Raw genomic sequence first — 24,283 nt, 5'->3', positions numbered from 1 at the left:
GTGCTCAGTGAGATAAAAAGTGGCTCGTTAGTGGTGTGCAGTTCCCCGTGGACTAAGTATTGATTGAGTCATTTGTTTACTCATTGACCAGTGATATTGAATATCTGCAGAAGTTCCCCCTGTCACTCGTATACAGCACAAAAGATGTGTGATGCTTAGAATAAACTAACAGTCCCTTTGGTAACTGTTGAGCATAAGGCTCAATTAAAAATTCAAAATATGTACTTTGACAGAATATTAAATATTGGTTTTGGTTGTGTTCTGAAATTAGAGTGAACAAGTTCAAAACCACAGAATAACACCTAGAACATTTTGTGATATCAAAGATAAAGAGCTCTTAAGGAGATTGTTATCCCAAAGTACTTTTCAATGTCAAAGTAATTAAGATAATTTTTTGTAAATCTTGCAAAGCTTGTCTTTTCTGAAGAAAGTCATTCCTCTACAATCATGTACTTCTGTAATAAAACCTAAAGAAGTTTGATGTGATCTTTTGAGTTTCTTGGCTCAACACACCTCAATTTTAAATATAATTTTTTCAATTCTGTGTGTGTCTGAAGTAGGTTAGGAATACGTGTGCTTAGTACTCTATGTCCTTAAAAAAGACTGGTGAGAGGATTAACTAAGCTGATGCTAGAGGCCAGGTCTCTGTGCCAGCAAAGCACCTACATGCTTAGTCTGTAACCTATTAGACGGGATTAGTGTTCTATCTTTTTAATACTCGCACACTAATGTTTTGCCTTCACAGCTTAAATGGTTTCATGGGAGAATTTTTTTCAATTTTACAAGTTGACACAGAACACTTTTTAGTCCAGCAATCTCAGTGGCTGAGGCTGGATGTCATCCTGCATATTCCCAAATTCCAGCTGTTCCAGCCAGCAGCCAAGCTATCAACAGACTGAGTGCAGAGCTGAAGCTATGGAAAGCATAGCAGATATTCCACAGAATTACAGAATTAAAAACATTTAAGAGCTATTTAACAGCCATTTCTCAGTTGGTAAAGATGGTGAGGCTTTTCCACTCATGTTAGACTGGAAAGGCTTAATTTTCAGTTGCTGGTATTTCCATACAGGCTGAACAGTATTCCTGGTGAAGACAATCCTGCTGAATGGGTGGAACTAAATCCTGTGAAGAGCTGGGAAAACTAACAGTGTTTTCCATATCTTCCATGTGAAGGAACAGGTTTACACAAAACAATGACAGGGCCTGTGTTCACCCCCAAGCATGTAGAAATGCAAATAAGGTAGGCTATAGAAGACTGAATGTGGTTTGCAGGTGAGCTTTGGAAAGCTACCAGTCAATAAGCTAACAGCCCATGGCTAATCAGTTCTCACCTCTGGGATATCAAAAGTCGGTACTATGTTGGAAATGGGCAAGACCAATAAAAAGCATGCTTTCCTATGGGATAGAGACACAAGATATTAATGAGTTTAAACTTGCATTCTGAACTTCATAGAAAAGTCTTCCCAAACCAAACTGAGGACAGTGTCAGCAGTAATACACTTGAAAATTGCCAACACAAAAGGAAGAGATGAAAAGGGCACTACTTCACTATAGCTGAACATTAAACACAAGGGCAAGTTCAAGTAGTTGGACTGGGAATGGAGACAAATGGTGCATGATGCCAGGGTGGTAAAGAAACATAATTATGCCCAAGAGAGTTATTCACTCTGCACAATTACAAAGAATGTAACTGGATACAGGGCATCCACAAAATTTTTCCTGTTATGACTAATGGTGAACTGTGATAGAGTTCAACAAGGAGAAAGACCAGAAGTGTTTTCCGTAAGATAGGTAACGGCTGCCACAGACTGCTCTTTCACACTTTCCAGGCCTTCTCCCCAGGAGACTAAACTGGTCATCTGTTCTAAGGGGGAAATATGCCATAACATTTTAATTTCCTGGCCCTATTTGGTTAAATGTGTAGACAGTGAAAGTGACTTGGTTGATCACTGCTAGGTGATACACAAACCACTCTTTCAGTTAATGAGGTCCTTGATTTCTTTTGTTTTTGCAGGCTTCTTCCCTTTCACTGCTTATTTATTGCTTTACAGAAATAGATACTATTCCTATTACTATATGCATATCAAAGTCTGACAAATTCAGCCCAGTAATAATCATGAAATGCAAAAAAAAAAAAAAAACGACAAAGAGGGAATGAATCTATCAGTACTGTCATGCTGTAAAAGAAAATTACTGACCCATTTTTCTGGATTTGATGCAGAAGCAAAATTATATTAGATTTTTATCTCCAAAATTATATTATATGTTTATCTGATGGACTCCAAATATACAGCAACGTTGGGGATGAGTTCAAAACCTTTCTGTACCTGAACAGCTCACCTTTACTTTGTCAGAAATCAAGTTTTTACAAAACTTTTTATCAATTTTCTAGGTGAAAATTATACTGACTTTTCTAATGAAATCTCTTAGTATGCACTCTGAGCATGTCTATTCTCCTTTAGGAAATGACCATTGACTGGGTCAGACTATTCTTTCTTCATTTTAATGTTTAAAGTTTCACCTAGTATGGCTGTTTCAGAAAACGCTAGTTCCATGAACTGCCCTACATTCCATTTAATTCACGCCCAAAATTTTATTCATATTAACCTTGGGAGCTGCCTTCTCTAAAGACGACTCAAATTCTGTGGCTACCGGTGCGATGGACTGGCCAGAAGACTTCAAGAAGTAAGTCAAGTCGCTTTTCCACACCCAACACCAATGCATTATTTACCCGGGATGCAAACTGTAACAGCATGTGAAAAGACCCGGAGGATCACCTTTGAAGAAGCGTTAGGAGGCACTGCTCAACAATTTTTCTGTCTGGAGCAGGTAAAGGAGTTTCTAAACGCCAGCTGAAATGCTTATCCGGGCGCTTAAATTGCATTCACCGAGTATGGGAAAGCAGCACTGGAATGACAATGGCAAACCCAGGGCTGCCACCTCGGCTGTGCGCGCCGCTGCAGCGGCTGCTCCGCTGGGAGCACCGGGCACCGGCTGGGAGCCCCGCCAGCCTCTGAGCCCGCTGCCCTCCCCGCCGCGGGCCGAGTCGGCGCCCGGCGGCGGGTTCAGCCGGGGGGCACCCCCCTTCTCCCCAGCGTGGGTGGGGGGACCCAACCCAAGGACTTGGCTCGGCGCCCGCAGCCTGGCTGACCTCAATTGCCGCGGCGGCGTGGAGCTTCCCTGCACGCTGCCAGAGCCCACCGCGGGCAGGGCCGGAGACCCCCGCCCCGCTCCCCGCGCTCGGCGGGGATCGCCCGTCCCGGGCACCGCGGAAGCCCCGGCACCGGGCGGGAGCAGCCCTCTGCACCCACCCCTCCGGGGCCGGTACCCAGCGCCCCCCGCCCGCATGCCCACACCCCCCCTCCGCATCCCCGCCCGCCGCTCCCCGCGGCGGCCTGCCCGCGGCCCCGCTCCCCTCCGGCGCTGGCGAGGGGCAGGCTCGGCTTGTTCCTGCCTCCAACTTGCCCCAAGTTAACTCGAGTTTCCCCCGCCCCGCAGGGTCTGCCTGGGCTCCTGGTCCTCCGGGAGGGCGGGAGGGAGGGGAAAGGCGTGTCCTGCCTGGGCTGCCGCCGCCGCCGCTGTTGGAGGCAGATCGGAGATATAAAAGACCTGGCCGCGGGCCGGCGGTGTCTTCAGTGAGCGCGGACGCTCAGGCCGTGGGGAGGGGGCGCAGCGGGGCGCGGGGAGCGTCGGCTGGACGGGCGGAGGCAGCGCGGGGCTCGCCGTGGGCAACCCCAATGCGTGGACTATCGGCTGCTGCATTATGCTGGAGCTACAGTTCCGCTGAAGGGAGTTTGCACACGGCCGGCTGGGCTGGACTGCAGCGCTGCCGTTCCTTATGAAGAAGGCACAAGTGAGTGCGGCCGGGCGGCGGCGGGGGCTCCCACCTGCCCGCGGGCGGGGCTGCCCCGCGGCTCCCCGGCGAAGCGGGGCCGGGGCCGCGGGCGCGGAGCGGGGCGCGGGCCGGGGCGGCCGCCGGGCGGGGAGCGCGCGTCCGCGGGGGCGGCGGCTCCCGGGCTGTCCGAGAGGTGGGGGGTGCCCGCCGGGAGCGGGAGCCGCTGCCGCTGGGGAACGGGTTCGGGGAGCGAGGTGAGGAGGAGGAAAAAAAAAAAAAAATATCGCCCGGTCTTGTCCTCGGCGTTCCGCAGCCCGAGGAAAAGTTGCAGCAAACGGCCGGACCGGCGGCCGAGTCTTGGGAGATCTCGGAAGGCGCTGGGAAAAATTGCCGTAGTAAATCAGTTGTCTGTGTTACCCTGACGAGTGCGAGAACATGAAATAATCGGGGGCAGCAGTGCAGTGGCTTCGGTTCCCGGTGTCTCCCCGCACGCCGCTCCAGCGTGCGGCGCTGGGCGGGTGCTGCGGGAACCCCGGCATTTCGCCCTTCGTCCTCCCGCATCCCGCCGGGAAGTGCCGCTGCGGGAGCCCTTGCCATTATTTCTGCAGGTTGTGTAGAGATTTCAATCACTATGCTGTGCGTTTTTTAGAAGGAAGCAAGGGACAGACATGAGTGGAAAATTGCAACAAGAAGTGGCTCAAGGAAACTCTAACGGGAGAAAGTTTAAGGCTGGACTTCGCAAGGTGCCGATACACTCTATCAGGGCAAACCCCGGCGAGAGCCAGGACTGCTTCGGGAGAGAACAATGCATGGACACGCACATTGCTGCCTCTGCGCTGAGGGCTTTTCCCTTCTCCTACGTTTCTGCATTAGAAGAGACATACTTTTTGCCTTCGTCCGTTTCTTGACAATTGCTGGATCACCTACAAACCAGTGAAGACATTCAGAATACAGTCACTGGAAAAGACATAAAGCATATTTTAAAAAAAAAATATTACCAAAGTATTTTGGGTAGTTAAATAATTTTTCATGAGATGAGAGGAATTAGAAGTACTCACCTTCTGAAATATTTAAATTTCACGTGGCCGAAGCCCTGGAAAATGCACACATTTTTAAGAACTTAAAACTTGGAGACTTAATTTTTGCGATGCTGAAGTACACTGGAGTTTTATCTTAAATTATTAGCTCTGAATTTTAGCAATGTATATCCATTGCTGTTATTCACATTAGTTTACTATAGATGCCTTGAACAAAGATGTTTCAGATCCTGTATACACAATTATTTAAACATGCTGATTATTAATTGTGAAGGGTCTCTTAAAGTCTGAGAGCTGTGTTTATGTGTTTACGAATGAGGATTTGTGAGTGGAAGCAGTCAAGCATTTTATTACATTTGAACTGTAAACTTATAAAAGTCAACAGACTACTTTTGCAAATTCAGAGCAAAGCAGGAACAATCCCTCTTTCCCAGTAAACTGGGAAAGACAGGCAGTCTTGGCATTCAGGACCATATGGCTTGACTCAGGGGCTCACAAGCTGTAGCCTGTGGAACAGCTTCTTGTCACGGTGGTGAAGCATCTGTCAGCCTTCAAGCAGTTATGCTTCCTGCTTTTTGGAGGCACTGACAGACTCCTAGTTCTCCAAAGGGTTGTTTGCTGTATTTTAAGGAGTAGCAAACAAATGTGATACCAAACCATTAATCATTCCAAGGGGATCAGAGCAGGAGATACTTCAAGAAGACTTGCCATTAAAGCCATGAAGACCCTGTGAAAAGAGAGAGAGCAAGTGAAGTGGGTACAAGAAAGAGGACTTAAGCACATGAGGGCACTCGACACATTAAAGTAAATCTTAATCTATATGCTCTCCTGTGGCTACTTCAGTCATTGTCTAGACTGGTAACTCTCATAGTGGAAAGAACAAGATAAGAAAACTGGGAAAGGTTAATATTTCTTACAACAAAATATTCTGCAATAGACGTAGTACAGAAAGCAAGAACCACACACTCGCTGAGCCTTGCAAACACTTGGTAATGCCTGGATATTGTTTAAAATAAATCAGGGATTTTGATCTTTGAGGTAATGTTGCACAGTGATAATATATAACTTGTGCAGCTGGAGGAGTAGCTGAGTCATATGTCAGTACAACAAAAGTGCTGAAAGAAGAGTCATGTTGAGCACTAGACTCACTGTGAGCAAGTTGGTCCGTTTATTTAAATCAGTCCCAACAGTGTCAGTCCTAGAAGTGATATTTTTGAAACTCTGGTTGGATGGATACATAACTCCCCCTGTTTTAAACATACCAACACCTGGATTTTTCTTTGTAAGTTATGATTTCTTCAAAGAAGTGATTAAGCATTTAGGGTTCAGTCATACAAATCGTTTTTCAATGAGGCTATTTCCATGAATTAATCTTGTTGAAGGATTACTTGGATGAGAGGATTTGTAGGCTTATATACTTAGTAATTAAAACTATTATCAGAAGTGAGTTTATGTCCTTTTGCATGCTAATATGACAACAAATAAAATGTCACTGATGTCTGGACAGCCTTTTACAATTTGAATAAAACAGGGTTAGTGGTGCCAGTGTGATATGATCTTGCTACATGTTTTTACATGTAGCAATTTTCTGATTTGCTTGTTCTTTGTCTGATTTGAAGACAATCTAAATAGGATTAAGTTACTAAGAAATATGTTGCAAAGAGGGGTCATCTATGGGGTAGCTCTGAAGGCTGATAAGGTATCACAGATACATGGTTCAGGCACTTGATCTCCTGCAGTAAGTTAGATGCACATCCTCTTAGAAACCTCAGTATTGAAAGTGTCTTAGATTTCAGCGCAGCTTTCTACCTCTGAACGTATGCATTATTATTGGCAGTTAAATTACCACCTTAGGTTGTCCTATCAGTATGTTTGTGTCACTAAAGTGGAAGGCTCTGTAGAAATTATTGCGGACCGGTACCTGGAAAAAGAATTAGTAATTAAATTGGCACTTCTAGTCTCTTATCAGCAGGCTAAATCAGAAATGCAAATCAGATACCTGATACCTTGGTGTGAGCTTGCTTTTAGGGAAAATAGTGACTTCTGATCATCAGTCTTTCTTGCTCATTCTGGGAAAAAATGAACACTAGGAACTGTGTTCATATTTGGAGCTCATGGCAGGTATAGATCTACTGATCATTAAATGGAAAAAAAGGGAATTTGCTGTAGCCAGAAAGATGCTGTGCTATTCTTGTTAAGCAATGGACTAAGGTCTCTGTTCCCCCGGTTTTGACTCTGCTCAAGGGAAGCCAGTTTGCAAGTACTGCAGCTGGAAAGACATCCTGGAATTAAGAGAATATTTTATTTATTTTAATTTATATATTATAAATAAGTATTATTTATATATTATATTAAATATTTTATTTCTTAATTTTCTTCACCTGCTTTTATTATGTGCCTTCCAAGCTTTTATCTCTGTGAACTATTTGGAGCTTGGCTTTGTCTTTTAAAGTGAGCCAAGTAACCCAGTCTTCTCCTGACCCAGTTTTGCCATTGAGCTGAAATCTGGTTTTTCCCTTTATGTACTGCATGTCAGTCCTTCAGGTACAGCTCTGCAAGCTGACAGTGCCATTCTCCAAGTTTTGTTATGTGATTTAATGGTATGCTGGCTTGTGTAATCACCATATTGCATGAAAGTTAAGAGTTGGCAAGATGCAGCCCTTGGCTTCAGATGGGCAATGCTCAGTATGCAGTATGTAAACACAACACCCATTTATTAGAAGCAAAGGAAGGAAAAATCTCCCATTGCAATTCCATTTGAGTGTTGTGGGAGCTGACATGAAAACGAAAGTGCTTGTTCTTGCCCTGGTCTTTGGTGTGTCAAACCTGAGATTAGTCAGCCTGTTAAACACAGTGTAAAGCTGCTTGTTTTTTGTCAGTTGTGTTTTTTTCCATGTGATTGTGGGAAAAGGAGATGGATGAATGTAAGGTGAGTGGCAAGGGGTAACGCTTCTCTTTTAATTTTGTTGTTTGGCCCATGTTTGTATTGCCTCCTCAGTCATACGTAAACCTACAAAACTGACTTTTCGTAAATAGTACTGATGCTGAAATAACTGGCTGCACATGGGAGAACATTAAATGCAGATTTCTTTGCTGGATGGTTTTACTTATTGACAAATGTAAATAGTATCAGCCATTAGTATGTGAATGAAAATACAAGAAAATAAAAATGGTGTTAAGTATTTTATTTTATTAAAGATGGTAGCATGAAAAATGTTAGAGATCATTCATAGTATGATAATGAAGACATTAATTCTACTGTATGTCTGAATAAAAGCCAGTTTAGGAGATCAGATTTATGAACACTTTGGGTCATATTAATATAGGAAATAATTGTCATCTGATTTCCTACACTTATCTAATAACCACTGGGTTAATGATTGGTTGCTATAACCGGGTTTAAATTATAAAAGGTAGATGGATACAGTAATGATTTTAAATCACATTAGGAATTTTCTGCTCTATATTTGTTTTGCCATTATTGTTGCTGTGTGGAGCAGACCTAATTTTGGGTGCAAGGTGAAAATAACATCAGGTCTAGCATCAGCAAGATACCACTGCAGGTATTGCCTGAAAAAGTCTCTTATGGTTCTCACTGCTTCGCAGCCATACTGTGGAGCACACTGTTTTGTAAAGTGAGAAGGTAAATGCTTAGCTTCAAGCTATTTCATCATCACTTGATGCAACAGTAAAAGTGAGACCTTGTGGTGCAGGTTTGAGGGCCTGAGTGCAGGTTCCTTTGTTGCAGGGACAATAGCTAGCTGCTGCTTCACGGTGGTCAGTGCTCCTAGAAGGATCTCCCAAGCAAGTCTTCTGGAAAGGTCACCTTTCACTTACCTCCCAGCCCTAAACTTTCACTGCTGCTAAAGAACACTTGGTTATTTTTCTTTTTCTTCAGTTTTGCTGCAAAATCTACTCAATTGAGAAAATCAAGTTTAGGACCCTCAAGATCATATTTAGCCCAAGCCATAAGAGCCACCCTTTTTCCCACCTGTGATCTGGCACCTGTATAACAGTCATTCACATGTATTTGTTAATGTTCCAGTGAAGAATTTCTAGGAGTCCAGCTGGGTATCTCAGTCCACTTCTACCCTCACTGGCTTCTCACTGGTTTTAGGCAGCAGAGCTGGGAAGTCAGAGAGAGATGTTGTGTCTTGGCAGCCTTGGAGCTGGGCCAGGCGGTGGGCTACACTCTTCGGCTTAGACTGATGCTCTGCAAAGTATGCAGGTTTAGTCCGAGCTGTCACAAAAGGATACATTCATGGTTTACAGCAATTATCTTTGAGTTTGTGAACAACTTTGATTCAATCCAGACTGAAAAGCTAATCTAGAAAAATTTATGTGAGCATACTCACTAGAGTGAGAGAGACACAACGTTCACATATTTTCTTGGGTAGCATCCTAAGTCTCTGGGAAGCTTCTATCTAGTTTATCTTGTTGAAGCTGTTCTGTTGAAGGTTTATTTGTTCAATCTTGAGGGTGGCTTACACATGAGCTAAGAATGTGGGGGAGACTATTTCAACCACAACTCGTAATTCACAGATTGTGAATCATGCCACCCTCTGAACCTCCATTCAGAAATATTTAAGTATTTTCAAGTCAGAGTCTGAAAAGGTCAGTCTGTCTGACATATCTGTTCTTGTATATTGGCCAGTCCCATGTGACTGAACCTGGCTTCAATCGCTGCAAATGTCTTAGTGACAATAAACCCTTATCCGGTGTCTTATTTAGCAGGTCTTCTGCCTTTCATTTGTTCTGCTGCCATCAGCTCCAGGGACATCAGTTCACTGACAGTTAAGGCCAAGGATAAATTTAGTACAATTAGCTCTGTCAGCTCTTTAGATGTACTTTGAGAAGTTTTTAGAAGTACCCTAAATACAGCTTTAGAGAAGTGTATGTGCTGTATTTATTGTGGACCTAAATTTTGCACTTGCTATGGCTGGTATCTCTGCACTTGATGTAGTCAGGATGACTTGTACTGATAACCTTCCAGTGTCTTTCCTCCTGAATGAATTACACTCTTTTGTAACTTTTACCATTAGCTTATGCTTGGTTTGTATCAGCAGACCAAGGTATGTCTTCCTTTTATGTTTGCAGCATGATACATCATTACTGGATGGATTCTTTGGTCTGTTTAGTAACACATAACCTCTCAATTACTTTTGGAAAAAAGTTATTCTGGCAGTATAAGTCAGACTGTAAAACCAAGTTGTGCATGTCCTGGCAATCTATCTCTGTTTGAAACACAAAATGAACTCTGTGCAAAGCATACAACAACTCTTTTTGTAGGAGTTAATCCATGACAAATTAATGAACTTGATGATTGTATATAGCACATTCTGAAAATGTGGTATAATACACTAATATAAAATTTTCATTTAAAAGAAATTAATATATTTAAACTTTAATTATTATATTAGTGTATAATACTGATATAAAATAATACATAATATTTAATCTTGTAAAGTGCCTGTAAATATGGAGGGCTTAAAGTGTGTAGGAAAGTTTCTTCCTCCATTTCATGTTGGTCCAAAAAAATTCCTGTCTCTTTATGGAGATTTCATAATTGTATAAAATGGGAGTATGATACCAAGGTGCTGGTTTTTGTGGTCTAACTGAAGTAAGACACTAAGGAGTCAGTCATGATACATTTAAATTAATATGCTGTATATATGCAAAATAATTCACTAAATGAAAAGACGTGCTTAGAAATTTAGGGAGGTTGAAATTTAAATATGCTAATAGTCTATTGTAAGTTCCAACCCTCTAATTTCCACCCTCCATTTGCTCATTATTAAGTGAACTCAGCAAAATTTGTCTTTTGCATTAAATAGCAAGCAGACAATATTATGCATTATGTCTTTAAACTGATACAGATCTGAATGTCAGTTCTTCCTGAGATTTGTTTTTCTTTTACTACTTTGAAGCATGCAGGAATAGGAGCATTAGTCAGCCAAATGAATTTAGGAAGCTTGTATAACACTGCTTGGCACCCTCTTTTGTTTGGATTAAAAACATGCTCCTAAATAAACAGAGCTTTTTGGTGGTTATTTTAAAAATGAGGGAAAAAAATGTATCTCCAGTATTCATAATTGGTGTCTTTTTCAAGTTACTGTGCTTCAGCAATGTCTGGATTGCATTTGTATTCTAACAGCAAAAACTACCAGGGCTGTATTTGACATCAGTTTGAATGATTTTGATGGGCATTGCTTTATTTTGTAGGAAATGCAAACCTTTCTTATAAACTGTAAATTTAAATACTGTCATGGACGGTGCTTTGATCTTCTGTAATCCCTGGCAAAGAATATGCCCTAGATTTTGCATGCACTCTCTAAAAATTCTGGCCATAATTGTAGTCTGTTCCAAACTGTTTAGATGTATTTCTTCAGTGTTTGTTCCATTAATAGTGTGATACTAGGCAGTATTTCAGGCTACTAAAATTAGTGAAAAACTTGCTATTTTAAAAAATTGACTCCGATCTCAAGTCAGATGATGTTCATAATACTCCATCCATTTTCTTCTGGATTTTTTTTTCCTGTCATCATAGCTCAAGGCCACACGTGAAAATGGCAGCAAGTTTATCGCCTCTTTCCCTTAAGACAAAAAATTACCTTCATTTCTTTGTGCAGCTTTCCTGGCTTCTACTGTGTTTAAGTCAGTATCCTCACCTCTGAAAACAAAACTTCTGCACTTCTAGTATCCACAGTACTGAAGGTGTGTCTATCAGCATTTTGTTTGCTCCCATACACCTTAAACTTTATCTCCAGTGTATGTTCTCTATATTTTTTCTGGCATTTTTATTTCTCGTTACTTTTTGGGGCCCACTTCAAATATTAGTCCACTGAATAACCTGTTGTTACCATATTTTGTATCATCTGTAGAAGCAAAGTGTCTTTTTGGACAGGATTAGAATGAATCAATTGTTCTGGAATATGTTGGAATTTTTGTTTTACAATGCTTGCGATCTGTTATTACAGTTAGGAAGAAATACTGTCCTGCCATTTCTAGAAGTGATGATACTTTTTTTTCTCTGTAAAGTCAGTAATTTTCTTAATATATTAAGAAAATTCTTGCTTTTAATTTTTTGTAAAAGGAAATCCTTTTAGAAGTAGTTGTTATTGCTTTCCCCTGTGCCTCTCAGCTCTGTTACCTAACCAAGTGAGAAATGCCTGATTTGGGGCTTTCATTTTACTTTTAAAAAGTTCTGGTTTAATAAATTATTTAAATAATTGAAGTGAATTTCTATCTTCTCATTCTCCTCAGTGTATTAAAAAAAATATCTCTCACATCTAGGTTTTAGGGATCAGCTAAACATTTGCCAGTAATGGTCAGATTCTCTACAGTAGTGTTGGTCATTTCCCACTGTAACAGAATGTTGTTGACATTTGCAAATAGCCTGAAACATATGTGAAGTTAATCTGCTTTTAGCCTACTAAAATCTGGTTTATTTCTATTGAAACAAGTCAATTGCATCCAAGAACACTGTTTCAGTTACTGTTGAATTAGTACCTGTCTGAAGTGCTATTTGTCAAGCAATTATGTTCTTTTTGGCTTTATTCACTATGATGGAGTAATCTTCTTAACATACATACTCCATTACTTATTGCAAAGTCAATGGTGTAATTCCTGTAAAACTGGGAAGATTATTTTCTCCTATAAAAATTGATAAGTGTCACTCAAGTAAACTTGCTAAAAATTGTCTCACTTATGAAAATGCATAACCAGTCTTATTGGAATTTTAGAGTGCAGACATTGAAAAGTATGTGCTCTGAGGATATTTACACTAATCTTCTCAACAACGGGTTGTATTTTCTGTGAGATTAATTATGGGAGCCAAAGCAAATTCATGTGTCTTCTTTAATAAGAATGATCCTAGGAAGCATTTGAGAACTAGGTGTAAAAAAAATCCTAGAAAACATATATTGTGTCAATACTTGTACGAATTTTTCTATCAGCACATCTATAACAAGGGTTCTGTTGAACATGTACCAGAATAATTTCACTACTATGCTATTCTTTCTAATTCACATGAATACTTTTGACTAAATGTAAAGCTCTTTATCATACTACACGTGATTTACAATTCCATTTTTTAATGAGCAATCCCTGTGAAAGTTATCAGTAAAAGTAAGGTAAAATAGCTGTTTTTTCCAAGTGTTGCATTTTGTTGTATCATTGCAGATGCTGTGAGAATACCTAACATTTAATCTCAGTTATTTAACTAAATTTGTAATACTGTGTTACTGTTGTAAGAGTTATGTTTTATAGGCATTTGTATCTAATAGGCATTTATATTTCTTCCTAATTTTGCAGACTTAGGGAACATTTTTGGCCAAATTTTTTTCTGTCCAGTTATGCGTGCGTTTCCATAGTGTAAGCTGAATGACTTAACTTCTTTTTGGAATGTTTACCCCACAATTTCTGTGTTTTTTTAAGGAAAGCCACAAGTAGAGCTTCATGTTTAAGATTAGATATTTACAGTTCTCTCTAGTTAGCATAACTCAAACAAAAACATTGAGATCATGTGAATGACATTGATATTAATTCTGTGGTCACAATGCTGTGATGCTGAGATTTATCCTGTGTCCCTTAACTGTAAGCTGAGAACTCTTGCATGTTCTTCCTGGACACATAGCAGAATTGTAGGGCAACACTGGAATACCAGAAACACTTTGATGGCGTTTGTTGTTGTTAGTCTATACAAATCCCAATCAAAACCAAAACCAACAAAACAAACAAAAAAACCCAAAAAACTTCTAAACCCACCCACAAATCACCAGCATATTAAAAATAGTTTGTGTGAACATATGTAAAGTTAAAGGCAGGATATAAATTGTAAGTCGGGTTAATTTTAAGGTAAAGACAAGGTGATTATGACTTCATAGAAATAGGTGAACATGGTGGGTTTTTAAAATTTTCTTAAATATACAGTACCTCTGAACACATTAACTCTTAATTCTTGTCTTTAGAATTAATGAATATGTCCAGAGTTGAAAAGAATTTTTCTTACCAGCTTGCCTCTATTGTTGCATTGCTAGCAGATCTTGCTGTATTTAATTCGCTTGGTAGAAGGCAGATGGGAGCCCTGTATTAACAGAGTTCAGTGAAAGGAATATAAAAGCCCAGTTCCTGTAAAAGAAATGCATTCAATGCATAAAATATATTTGTGTTTCAAAATGGATGAACAAGGAGAAAGAATAGAAATTTCTTATTTAGATTTTTAAAAAATAAAGACCTAGTATAAAAACCTAAGTAGCCCTATAATGTATCTCTCTTACCATAACAGTTTGAGGAAAAAAATTAATTAGGACAGAACGTAAAGTATAGGAACAAGTCATTAATTTGTAACATGGCAAAAACCTAAAAGGTTATGTTCTCTTATTGTCAGTAACCTCATATAGTTCAATCTGATAATAGGGTTCACAGATTGATGACAACATGTGCAAGCTACATAAATTACTCAGGTTAATTGAAACTAAAAGAGATTCTGAGGAACTGTGTAAAGGTTTAGAGGAGATGGGAGAACAGATGGCCTGATGGCAAGTGGAGTTTGTTGTGTTGAAGAGCAAGAGGGATGCATTTTGGAAGGAATGTTTTGAACTAATTGTAACTGAATTAATAATAGCCATTTCAATTACTTTTAAAAGCGACTTACAAGCTCTTGTTTATGTTCTTGTAGCAATGCTTGGTCAGAAAATGAATGAAAAAATCCCTATATCGTACACATAGTAAAAAAATCAGGCAGCATATCAGGATGCAGGAGGAGCAGAAAGAGAAATTTGAAAGGGGAATGTTGTTATGATAGTGATCATCAGCCATCCTGAAAAAAGTTCTGGTTTTCCCATTGAAAAAAGAGCATAACAGAAATAGCTATCTTAAAACAGGCAAAAGCATTATAAGGGAGCAATTTGCATATGAAGAGAGACTGAAAATTGATTGCAAGAAACTACTAAATGATATGCAGAAAGGAGTAGCGAGAATGATTGCTGGACATTACTGATCCTTTCTTGGTACAAGAATAAATAAATATTTAACATAAGAGGCTAAAACTGGCAATATCGCCTTAACACAAAATTACCAGTCTGGAAAGGTTTTTGACACTGGATATAATATGGCTTGAAATGCAGCTTGATATATGTTAGAGTGAGCCCAAGAGGTCATATCCAGAAAGGGGTAGTCCTAGTCTTCTCATCCTAGCAGATTTCATCTCCTCCTTTGCTCATTCCTCAGGGATTACTTTTTGTCTCAGCTGAATTGGCTAGTCACTGTCTTTGAATTTACTGGCTTGCTTAGGGGTCGGGTGAATGTCAGAGGGAGGGAAGCTGCAGAGAAGGAGCTCTCTCTCAGCAGCAGGGAGCTGTTACATGGCTTCAGACCATCCCATTAGCCTCGACTGAAGAAAAAGGGATTATATACTTAAGTAGGTAAAACACCATGGTTATTTCAGTTTATACTCTGTGTATGAAATTTTTCTTATCTTCTAATTCATGCAATTCAGAAGAAATTTTCATATAGGCAATATACTCTGTAAATCTGAATGATCAGGTTTCTTCAGTTTTTGGTGGGCACCAGACTAATCATGTACTGATCTGACACATCTTATTGTCCAAATCTTCATTGCCTTAATTGTACAAGTCAGGTTTGGCCTAATTATAAACTCAGTTTCATATACAACCATCTGCCAAAATTACCATCTGTAACAATTCAGCCTTTAGCTTAGAGGAAAGGAAAACACTTTAAGATGTATTGTAGCTGAACTTCAATTATATGTGAAAGCAATGACAGCTGAGATGTTTATACAGAAAGATCATTCTTTTACCATGTGACTATCAATGGTGAGGTGTCAAAATTTTGTGTAAAGTTGTTGCACAGCTCTAGCCATTTAAAACCAGTGGTGTTTCCATGCACCATCCCTGAAAGATACTCTTGTATAGCACTTCAGTGTTAGCAGGAAAAAGCACTTAAAAGTGTGTCCACTTTTAGAGGTGCATAGGAATTAAAAATATGCTTGAGTTTCTGATGCAGTAATGCAGTTGCTGAATTTTTGTGTTAAAGGAAGCATTTTGATCAGTCCCACCCCATTTTTGCCATCTTAAACTTATATTTTCCTGGAAAAATGTTACACATGGGTTGAAATTCATAAAATGGCCATTCTGACAATTTGCTTCTTAAAAAAAACAGCAACATATGCCCCAGGAAATAATTTAAGAAAGAATTTTTAGAATTAACAATGGCATAATGCATTTTGGTACATCTTGAAAACAGCATTGATGCTCGCTTTCTACTATAAAAATATGCAGTTAGAATAATAATAACAACTAAAGTATTTTTGCCATTTGAAAAGGCTTTTGGTTTAAATCAAAAATCTGGAAAAAAAATAGTTGATTTTTTTGCTAATATACTAATGTAATTACTTTAAGACAAGACATAATGTGTTTTTAATTCCAGCTTGCTGAGGTAAATGGCTTATTGGCTGCCCAGTGCTTACGTTGTCTTGAAAGCATACTTAAATGTTTTGAAGATTAGTTTCTAATTTGATATGTCGCTTACCTGATTTTTCTGCAGTCTCACAAGCTTCAAGGCATTTGAGAATAATCTCATACATTGGTCTATTGCTTTGGATAAATATTCTTTTCACCAAAAAAATATAGACCCATGCTTAATGTACTTATAGTCTAATAACAGTGTATCCTTTTACAAATCATTATTTTAAAGCTAAATTGTTCAATTTGGTTTTGTATATGTATAGCAAGACATGCAATTCAAATTATATAGGAAATAAAATGCTGTCTGACGTATGAGAGAACGGAGTTGAAATCAGGATCTGGAAAATATTATAGCATTTTGTGGGGCTTTTTTCCCAGTTAGAAAGTGTTTTAAACCTGATTTTTTTCTTACTTTGTGTTATTTGGAAACAGCTAAGATAACCTTGCATGATTCTCACAAACATTTCTTGGAGCACTACTGCTGCAGCTCAGTTTCTCAGGTAAAGTGATACGAACTACATACTCAAATCTAGTGAAACTTCAGAAATGTATAGTTTATGGGGAACTGGAAAATTAGCAGTATTTTTGTGATCAGCTCAATGAAACTTTGTTAGGTTATTGACAAATATGGAATCATGGGCTCCAAGTTTTTGAATGGCAAGGTTTAAACTTAGACATTTCCCAGGGAAATACCTTGACATTATGCTGGCTAATGGTCAGGTAACTACTGTACCAAGAAATGCTCTGTACAAAGAATAAAATTTTTGTTGTAACAAAAATGTTCAACATGTTGAAAGTCCTTAAGGGTTTTCCTGTATCTCTTGATGAAGGAAGATGAAAACTTAATACCAATGACAGAAGATGCGGGTTTCATTTTTCACTTTTTTTTGGTTTTTTAGTATGCTGGGTCTTAAGCAGCTTGCCAGTAAATGCTTTTAGTGTTTTTCCCCTACCAAAGTATCTTACTAAAACCTTTGGCAGTTTTTGTAAAAATTGACTATAGATAATTGTTAAAATGTCCACAGGGGTTGTTTATGGAATCAGAAGCTGACTTCATTGCCTAACAACGTTTTGTTCAAAACAGACAGAACATGATGCAGAAAGGATTATGTATTTTATTTAAATCTCAAGCTGTTTCTGGCAAACAAGACACTGTTTTGTTGAATTTTCCTCATTCATTCTCTTATGGCACAATGTACAAGGTGCTTGTAAAATATAGATTTCAATCTGTTAAGTTATGTTTCTAAATCATGAATGGCACATCATTAATAGACATTATGTGGGATAAAGTAAATTTTGTTATGAAAATTAGTGAAAAGGAGCAGAAATGCAGGCTTCACTATGGAAGACCATAACTTTGCCCCATTTCTGCAGCTGAGTTGCGTAATGGGACTCCCTTGTGCTATAGGAGATCAATGTGTTCAAAATACTTTTCATCCTTGATACATGCCCCAAGGTAATAATTTAGGTTTAGAATAATGCTTGTAAAAGCATCTTTTGAATTCTGTAGAGCAGAATGACCTTCTTTCGTCAGTGTTGTAGCTGGTGTTGAAAACTTTCACCACAGGCCTGGCTAACTATCTGATTGGTTCATTGTTTTATTTTTTAAAATCTTTGTCCTGGTGTCAGCAGGGGTAGAGGTAATTATCTTCCTAATAGCTGGTATAGTGTTGTGTTTTGGATTTAGTATGAGAATAATGTTGATGACATGCTGATCTTTTTAGTTTTTGCTAAGTAGAGCTTGCCCTAAGTCAAAGACTTTTCAGCTTCTCATGCCCTGCCAGTGAGAAGACTGGAAGAACACAAGAATCTGGGGGGGGAAACGGCCAGGACAGGTGACCCAAACTGGCCAGAGGGATATTCCATAGCATATGGCATCATGCACACAATATAAATGGGGGGAAAGCTGGCTGAGGGCTGCTGCTGCTTGGGAACTGGCAGGTCAGTAGGGGGAGAGCAATTGCATTGTGCATCACTAGTTTTGTATATTCTAATTATTTTGTTACTATTTCTAACCTTATTATTTTATTTTTTTATGTCTCATTAAACTGTCTTGATCTCAACCTTTGGGTTTTCTTGCTTTTACTCCTCCAATTCTCTCCCAGATCCCACTGAGGAGGAAGAGTGAATGAGCAGCTGTGTAGTGCTTAGTTGCCATCTGGGGTTAAACCACAACAGTCTTCAAAATACAAAATCACTTTCCTCACCAACATACATATTACATCACAATTTGGAAAGTTCTCAGCTGGGATTTTTTGGGGGATCAAAGTGAAAATTTTATTTCCTGTCTCAAACCTTTTTAAGTTGACGCAAGTGCTGCTGTCTGGAATATATCCAAAGAAGCCAGCTTTTGTGAAAAGTAGATTTGGTATACTTTTTATGCCAACAGTTACTTATCAATGGGAGAAACTTCTCTGACTAATGAGGAGAGATCCCATTTAAAGGTTGCATGACTTAGTGTTGGTTTGTTTGCTTCAGAAGCAACTACCTGGTTGGATGCTGCACCCACTGTGATGGTTGTAACAATACTTAGTAAGAGTTAGGGCAATCCTATATTTACACTTTCTGGAGAAGGGAATCTGTGAAACTAAGGTCCTATAGAAAGCAAATAAATAAAATTTGTAATCTGAGAAGAGGCAAGAGAGAAATTTTTGGTTTTTTCCATGAGGTTTGGGGGGAGTTTGTTGCTTTTTTGTAATGAAGCAATGAAAGTCAAATTGACTTTTTCATTATGCATAGCAAAGATTCTTATAGTATGATTTTCATAAGTACATGAAGATGACACATTACAATGTATAGGGAGTATAAATGCACAAGCAAAGGAGCAGCGTTTCCATGAGAATACATTGATATAAACCACTGTCATTTACACTGAACAGTACCAGGCTTTTAACATCAGAACAGCAATTATCTGGGATAATTTCCCAAGATTCACTTCAGATCCTCTTTTCAGTCCTGAATGCCTCACTACAAGGAAGACACTGAGGTACTGGAACATGTCCAGAGAAGGGCAGCAGAGCTGGTGAAGGGTCTGGAGCACAAGTCTTAAAAGAAACAGCTAAGGGAGCTGGCCAGCTGTTTCACCTGGAGAAAAGGAAGCTCAGGAGAGTGATAAGCTCTCTACAGTCACCTGAAAGGAGTCTGTGGCCAGGTGAGAATTGATCTCTTCTCCCAACAAGCAATAGAACAAGAAGAAATGGCGTCAAGTTGTGCTACGGAGAATTTAGATTGGACATTAGGAAAAATATCTTCACCAAAATGGTGGCCAAGCACTCGCATAGGCTGCCCAGGGAAGTGGTTGAGTTATCAACTGTGGAAATATTGTAATATTTAAAGATGTATAGATGTGATGCTTAGAGACATGGTTTAGTGGTGGCAATGCTCAGTTTACAACTGGACTTGATCTTATTTTCCAACCTGAATGAGTCTGTGATTATTCCCTCCAATCCCACTTTAGTCCACTCTTTCTATTTGGTTTTATCCAGTCTTATTAAAAATATAAGTTATCTTATCAAAGGAGTGGGATACAAAAAACTTATCTGGAGCCTACCTATGCCAGGAGTTACCTGAAGCTCACAGTGTCTTTGAAAACTAATACCTGCTGTGGAATGGGGCAGACAAAGTTACTGAAGAGATTAATGTTCCAAGAATACCAATCTCCGAATGTCTGTCAAGGAGGACTGGCTAGATCTATCCCTGTACATTGGAATTTGGGTTACTGATATCGTTTGCCTTTAGTAGCAGATGATGCCAAAGCCATTCTGATTGGATTGTAGAGGACCACATTTACCTGATGTTGGTCATGGCACCTTCACAATGAGAGAGGGACTGAGGAAAGTTTCTGGGGCTGGATCCCATGATCTTTATCATGATAAAACCCATATAATTAATGCAAGCTCTATTTCCTCACCTTATTCTGAGTATTCATGTAGACCACTAATGTAGACAGCAACTATAAAAAGTCAGGAAATGAAAAGTCTTACAATATGTAGTACAATACTGATGTGAAAAATTGTAATCCATCAACATGTCAAAGCTTATACAGGTGTTGGCATATCGAAGAGCTCCAGTGTTCTTTAATCACAGCTAAACTTGAATTATAAAAATGTTATATGGTTAAGGTAGATACTTGAAACACAGTCTCGACTATACTGGCTTATACGTTCAGTCTGTTTCAGCAATTACCCTTTTGTAACTCATATCAAGCAGATCAGAGAAATTAGTTCTGGATTTATATCCCTGTAAAGATACAGCCTGTCAGGGATTATCAAAAAATTCAGAGTCCAGAAACAGAACAGTGTCTTTCTGAGAACGTCTTTGATTTAAAACCAAGTTGATGATTCTGTGATTTAAATTTCAAAAATCATCTCCTGCTTATATAAAAAAAGTATAAAAGAATTCAAAGAAAGGACAAAAAAGTACCTAAACTCCTTTTCATTTTGTATAAGGATTTTTTCTCCTGGTGTTTGCTTTCTACAGATTTGAGCATGAGCTGAAAACTTCAATTTTATAATGTATTTTATTATCTAGCAAAGTTTCTGTGCATGAAAGAGTAGGAATCCACTTAACATGATTTGCTTCATACTAAGAATGATATAGAAGGGAGGACATTTTCATTATGTACATGAGTTCTGGTGTATGCCAAGTATCAAAATAGCTGTTTTCACTTTTCTAGTTGATTTTATTTATTTTAATTTATTTTGTCAGTATAATAGTTCTTACAAATCAAACAACATATAATTTGTAGCAGATGGTAAGAATTAAAAATGCAGTACAGAATTTCTGTAATAAGTCTTATTTCCTTTCCTTTACTGGAGCTTGAAAGTCCAAGATTAAAGAAGATTGTTTGAGATATATTTTCATTATATTTCAAAAGAATATTTAATACAGTGGACTTTTTTTTTGCATGAACTTGGCAAACAAGCAAGACCTCTGAAATAGATCTTTAGAAAAAAATCTTTAAGTATTTTATCTAAGAGAATGTCTTTTCATTCCCTGAGGAAGTCAGATCATCCACCTCCATATAGTGTGAGGAGCTTGTCCTCCCTGTGAAGATAATCTGGTATTTTAAGTTGCTTTCCTCTTTAAATTACTTTAAAATGCCTTTGGATCTATGCTAGAGTTTTGCAATTTCCCAGTACGGGAAAAAAGACAACTCCCTCTTTGAAGTTTGTGGGAGGTTTTGTTGCAATTTTTGATTCTCAGCTGAAGTCTGGTCTTCTGCTAATTTCTGTTTTGATTGTGCATGTATCAGTGCCTTTGTTACAGAACAAGAAAGTATTGGCCTTTATCACTCTACAGATAGAAAGAGTAAAAGTTTCAGTATCAATTCTGGATGTTTGCTATGGAATTTTACAAGTGGAAAAGAAAATTTCTCTTGCCAGTGCACATGTCCTAAAAAGACTGCTAAGTGCAGGACCTCTGGAGATCCTAATAATCTCTGATTCTGATTCTGATTCGATAGGAAGATTTCTTTCAAAATATAGAAGTTTCTGAAATTCTTCTCCTTTCTTCCAACTGAAACACTTTTGTCCTTTAAAACTCCTGGCTCTTTTACTGATCTAAAATGTTACCTGATGGATTATTATCAGTAAATATTTATTCAGACACTTTTAACACAAGTTCCAGAGGCAACATTCATGTATAATTACCTGTCTCTTGGTAACTTCACTTCCCAGTACTTGGGAACTAAACAAACTGGCTGTCATCCAGTACAAGTTTAGGATGCATGGAAACTGCCTGAATCCCTGACTGTCTAGTGAGATTAAAGAGTGGACAAAATTTATTATAGATCAGATAATATTTTTAAAGAACCAGAGCTTATACTTTTAGAACAGCCAAATATTTTGCAATGGTATTCTTATAGAGATTGAAACTAAATATGTTAATTTGCACATTAAGAAAACTTTTTTGTAGTTTACTGAATGTAATTGCAAAATACCTCAATTGCATTGATTTGCAAGGCAAACTCTCTATCAATTTACAATTCTTGCTTATCACATTCATCTTGGTTTCAGCTGAAACACCAAACCAAACTCAGCAGGAGTTTGGGTGCTCCTTACCAAGTACAACAGTAGCACATTGGCTGGAGCAGCCAGCTACATCTGTCAAGAGCTGCAAGGGGTAGAGGATAATAGCAATTGGCCTGAGGTCATATGAAATGAAGTTTGTGTATAGGCTTAAGCAGCTTCCTGGTTTTCCCAAGGTCTGGATGGTGGGAAAGAATGGAGTGACTCATCATTTTCTCAGCACTGGTAGGACAACGTATCTTAAATTTGTCTGATTCAGGAAATAGATATGAATAACTTGGCAGAACTAGAGAATGGTTTTTCCTTCGAGCTGAAAAAGAAAAATATTGGAGAAAAAGTAGTTCTGCATTAGAACTTAACAGGTTTGGGACTACCTTTTATCCATTGACTTAAACAGAATTATTTCCAGTTCATTAAGAATGTACCTTAGGAAGGGAGCTGGCCTATAAGTATCTGAATACAGCAAATAGCTTTGCTTTTGCACACATGGGTGGTGGAGTCTAGCAAGTGCCACTTTAACATTCTGCCACCAAATGAAGTTAGATGAAACCTCCAATTCTTGTAATTCATGTAGTCCCCTGTGGACACTCAAGTGAGTGTAAAGGTATGGGGGAAGAGCTTCTAGGGTTGGGGAAGGTCACAGAAAGGCAAATACAGTATTGCCACAAAAAGATCAAACAGCTAGGAAAGCAGCTTGCCTGTTGAACTCATTTGAATATAGGTAACAATGGCTACCTCCCTGCTTATATTTGTAGCATGGACTTGTTATTTTCCTTCCCCTTAACCCCTTGAAATGCCCTCATGTTATGTATTTTAGATATTATATGCAGAACTGAATAGAAAATGTACTGGGTTTTGTAAATAACCAAATATATGTTCAAATATTTTGTGTCCAAAACATTCTAAAACTTACTCTGAAAAAGAGTGATTAGAATTTCTATAGTCTGTGTTGAAATCAAAATGCAGAAAAATAACTCTGACACTTACTTTTATCATCATACTCCTTAATACACATCGTGGTTAAAAAAATAGAGTGGTATCAGTCACTAGAAAAGTATGTATCTGGATTTTGTAATCATAACAAAGCATGGAGGGCGTGATCCAGAGATTTTTAGGTGTCTCACCCCTGTAGAGTGACTCACTGAGCTGGAGTTATGCATTATTTTTTTCATTGGACTGCCAAAATGTTGTTCAGGAAAACTCACAAGTTGACTGGAGAGCTTCGCAGAAGTTAGGGTGCCCAAATGGAAGAGCATGTATGAGACAAGGATACACACAGACATTCTGATAGCTGTTCAGTGAACATGTCTATTTTTCTACATATTGACTTGACAATGTAAAATGCATAAATGTTGTGAAAAATAAGAGTCAGGAGTACCAGTGTACCCCTTGTTTGCCCCTTTTGGCCAGGAAGCCATGATAGAAAGGAAATCAGCTCCAGTGGTAGATGAGTAGATGTGGCACTCAGGGACATGGTTTTCTGGTGGATTTGGCAGTGCTGGGTTTATTGTTGGACTTGATGATCTTAGAGGTCTTTTCCAACCTAAATGAATCTATGATTCTATGCTAATTGCAAGGTAGATATATCAGAGGGTCACAGCTCAACTCCCATGAGTTGGAATTACCTTGGTTGCAGGAGATGTAACCCAAGTCTGCCACTTAGAGAGCACCCTAGGTGATAGGCTATTTTATTTGGTAAGACTAAAGCCAATTTTGATGGGCACTGAGAGTGTGCAGTGGACATTGCCAGTTCCAAATGTGCTTGCCAAGTACTTCTTTATTCAGGAACTATGTGGTCATGAGTGAATGACTTCTTTTTTCACACTTGGCTCACTTTTTTTTGGAGGCTTGAGCAATATTTAGCACTTTAGCAGTATTTAGGCACGGCCATGTTGG

The 24,283-nt window shown here is 38.9% G+C and overlaps 1 protein-coding gene across 2 annotated transcripts in view; it reads left to right on the top strand.

Annotated features, from left to right (window-relative positions):
- The first annotated feature begins 3,552 nt into the window (after positions 1–3,552).
- Positions 3,553–24,283, top strand: part of KITLG (KIT ligand) — a 55,951-nt gene continuing 35,220 nt past the window's right edge. For both annotated transcript variants that reach the window (XM_021528019.3, XM_021528018.3), the window contains exon 1: positions 3,553–3,853. In XM_021528019.3, coding sequence (XP_021383694.1) covers positions 3,839–3,853 — 15 coding nt within the window. In that variant the 5' untranslated portion in view covers positions 3,553–3,838. The remainder of the gene's footprint in view (positions 3,854–24,283) is intronic.

Source organism: Lonchura striata, chromosome 5 (assembly GCF_046129695.1).
Source record: "Lonchura striata isolate bLonStr1 chromosome 5, bLonStr1.mat, whole genome shotgun sequence".
Lineage (NCBI taxonomy): Eukaryota > Metazoa > Chordata > Aves > Passeriformes > Estrildidae > Lonchura > Lonchura striata.
This window is presented reverse-complemented; position numbering and strand designations above follow the sequence as displayed.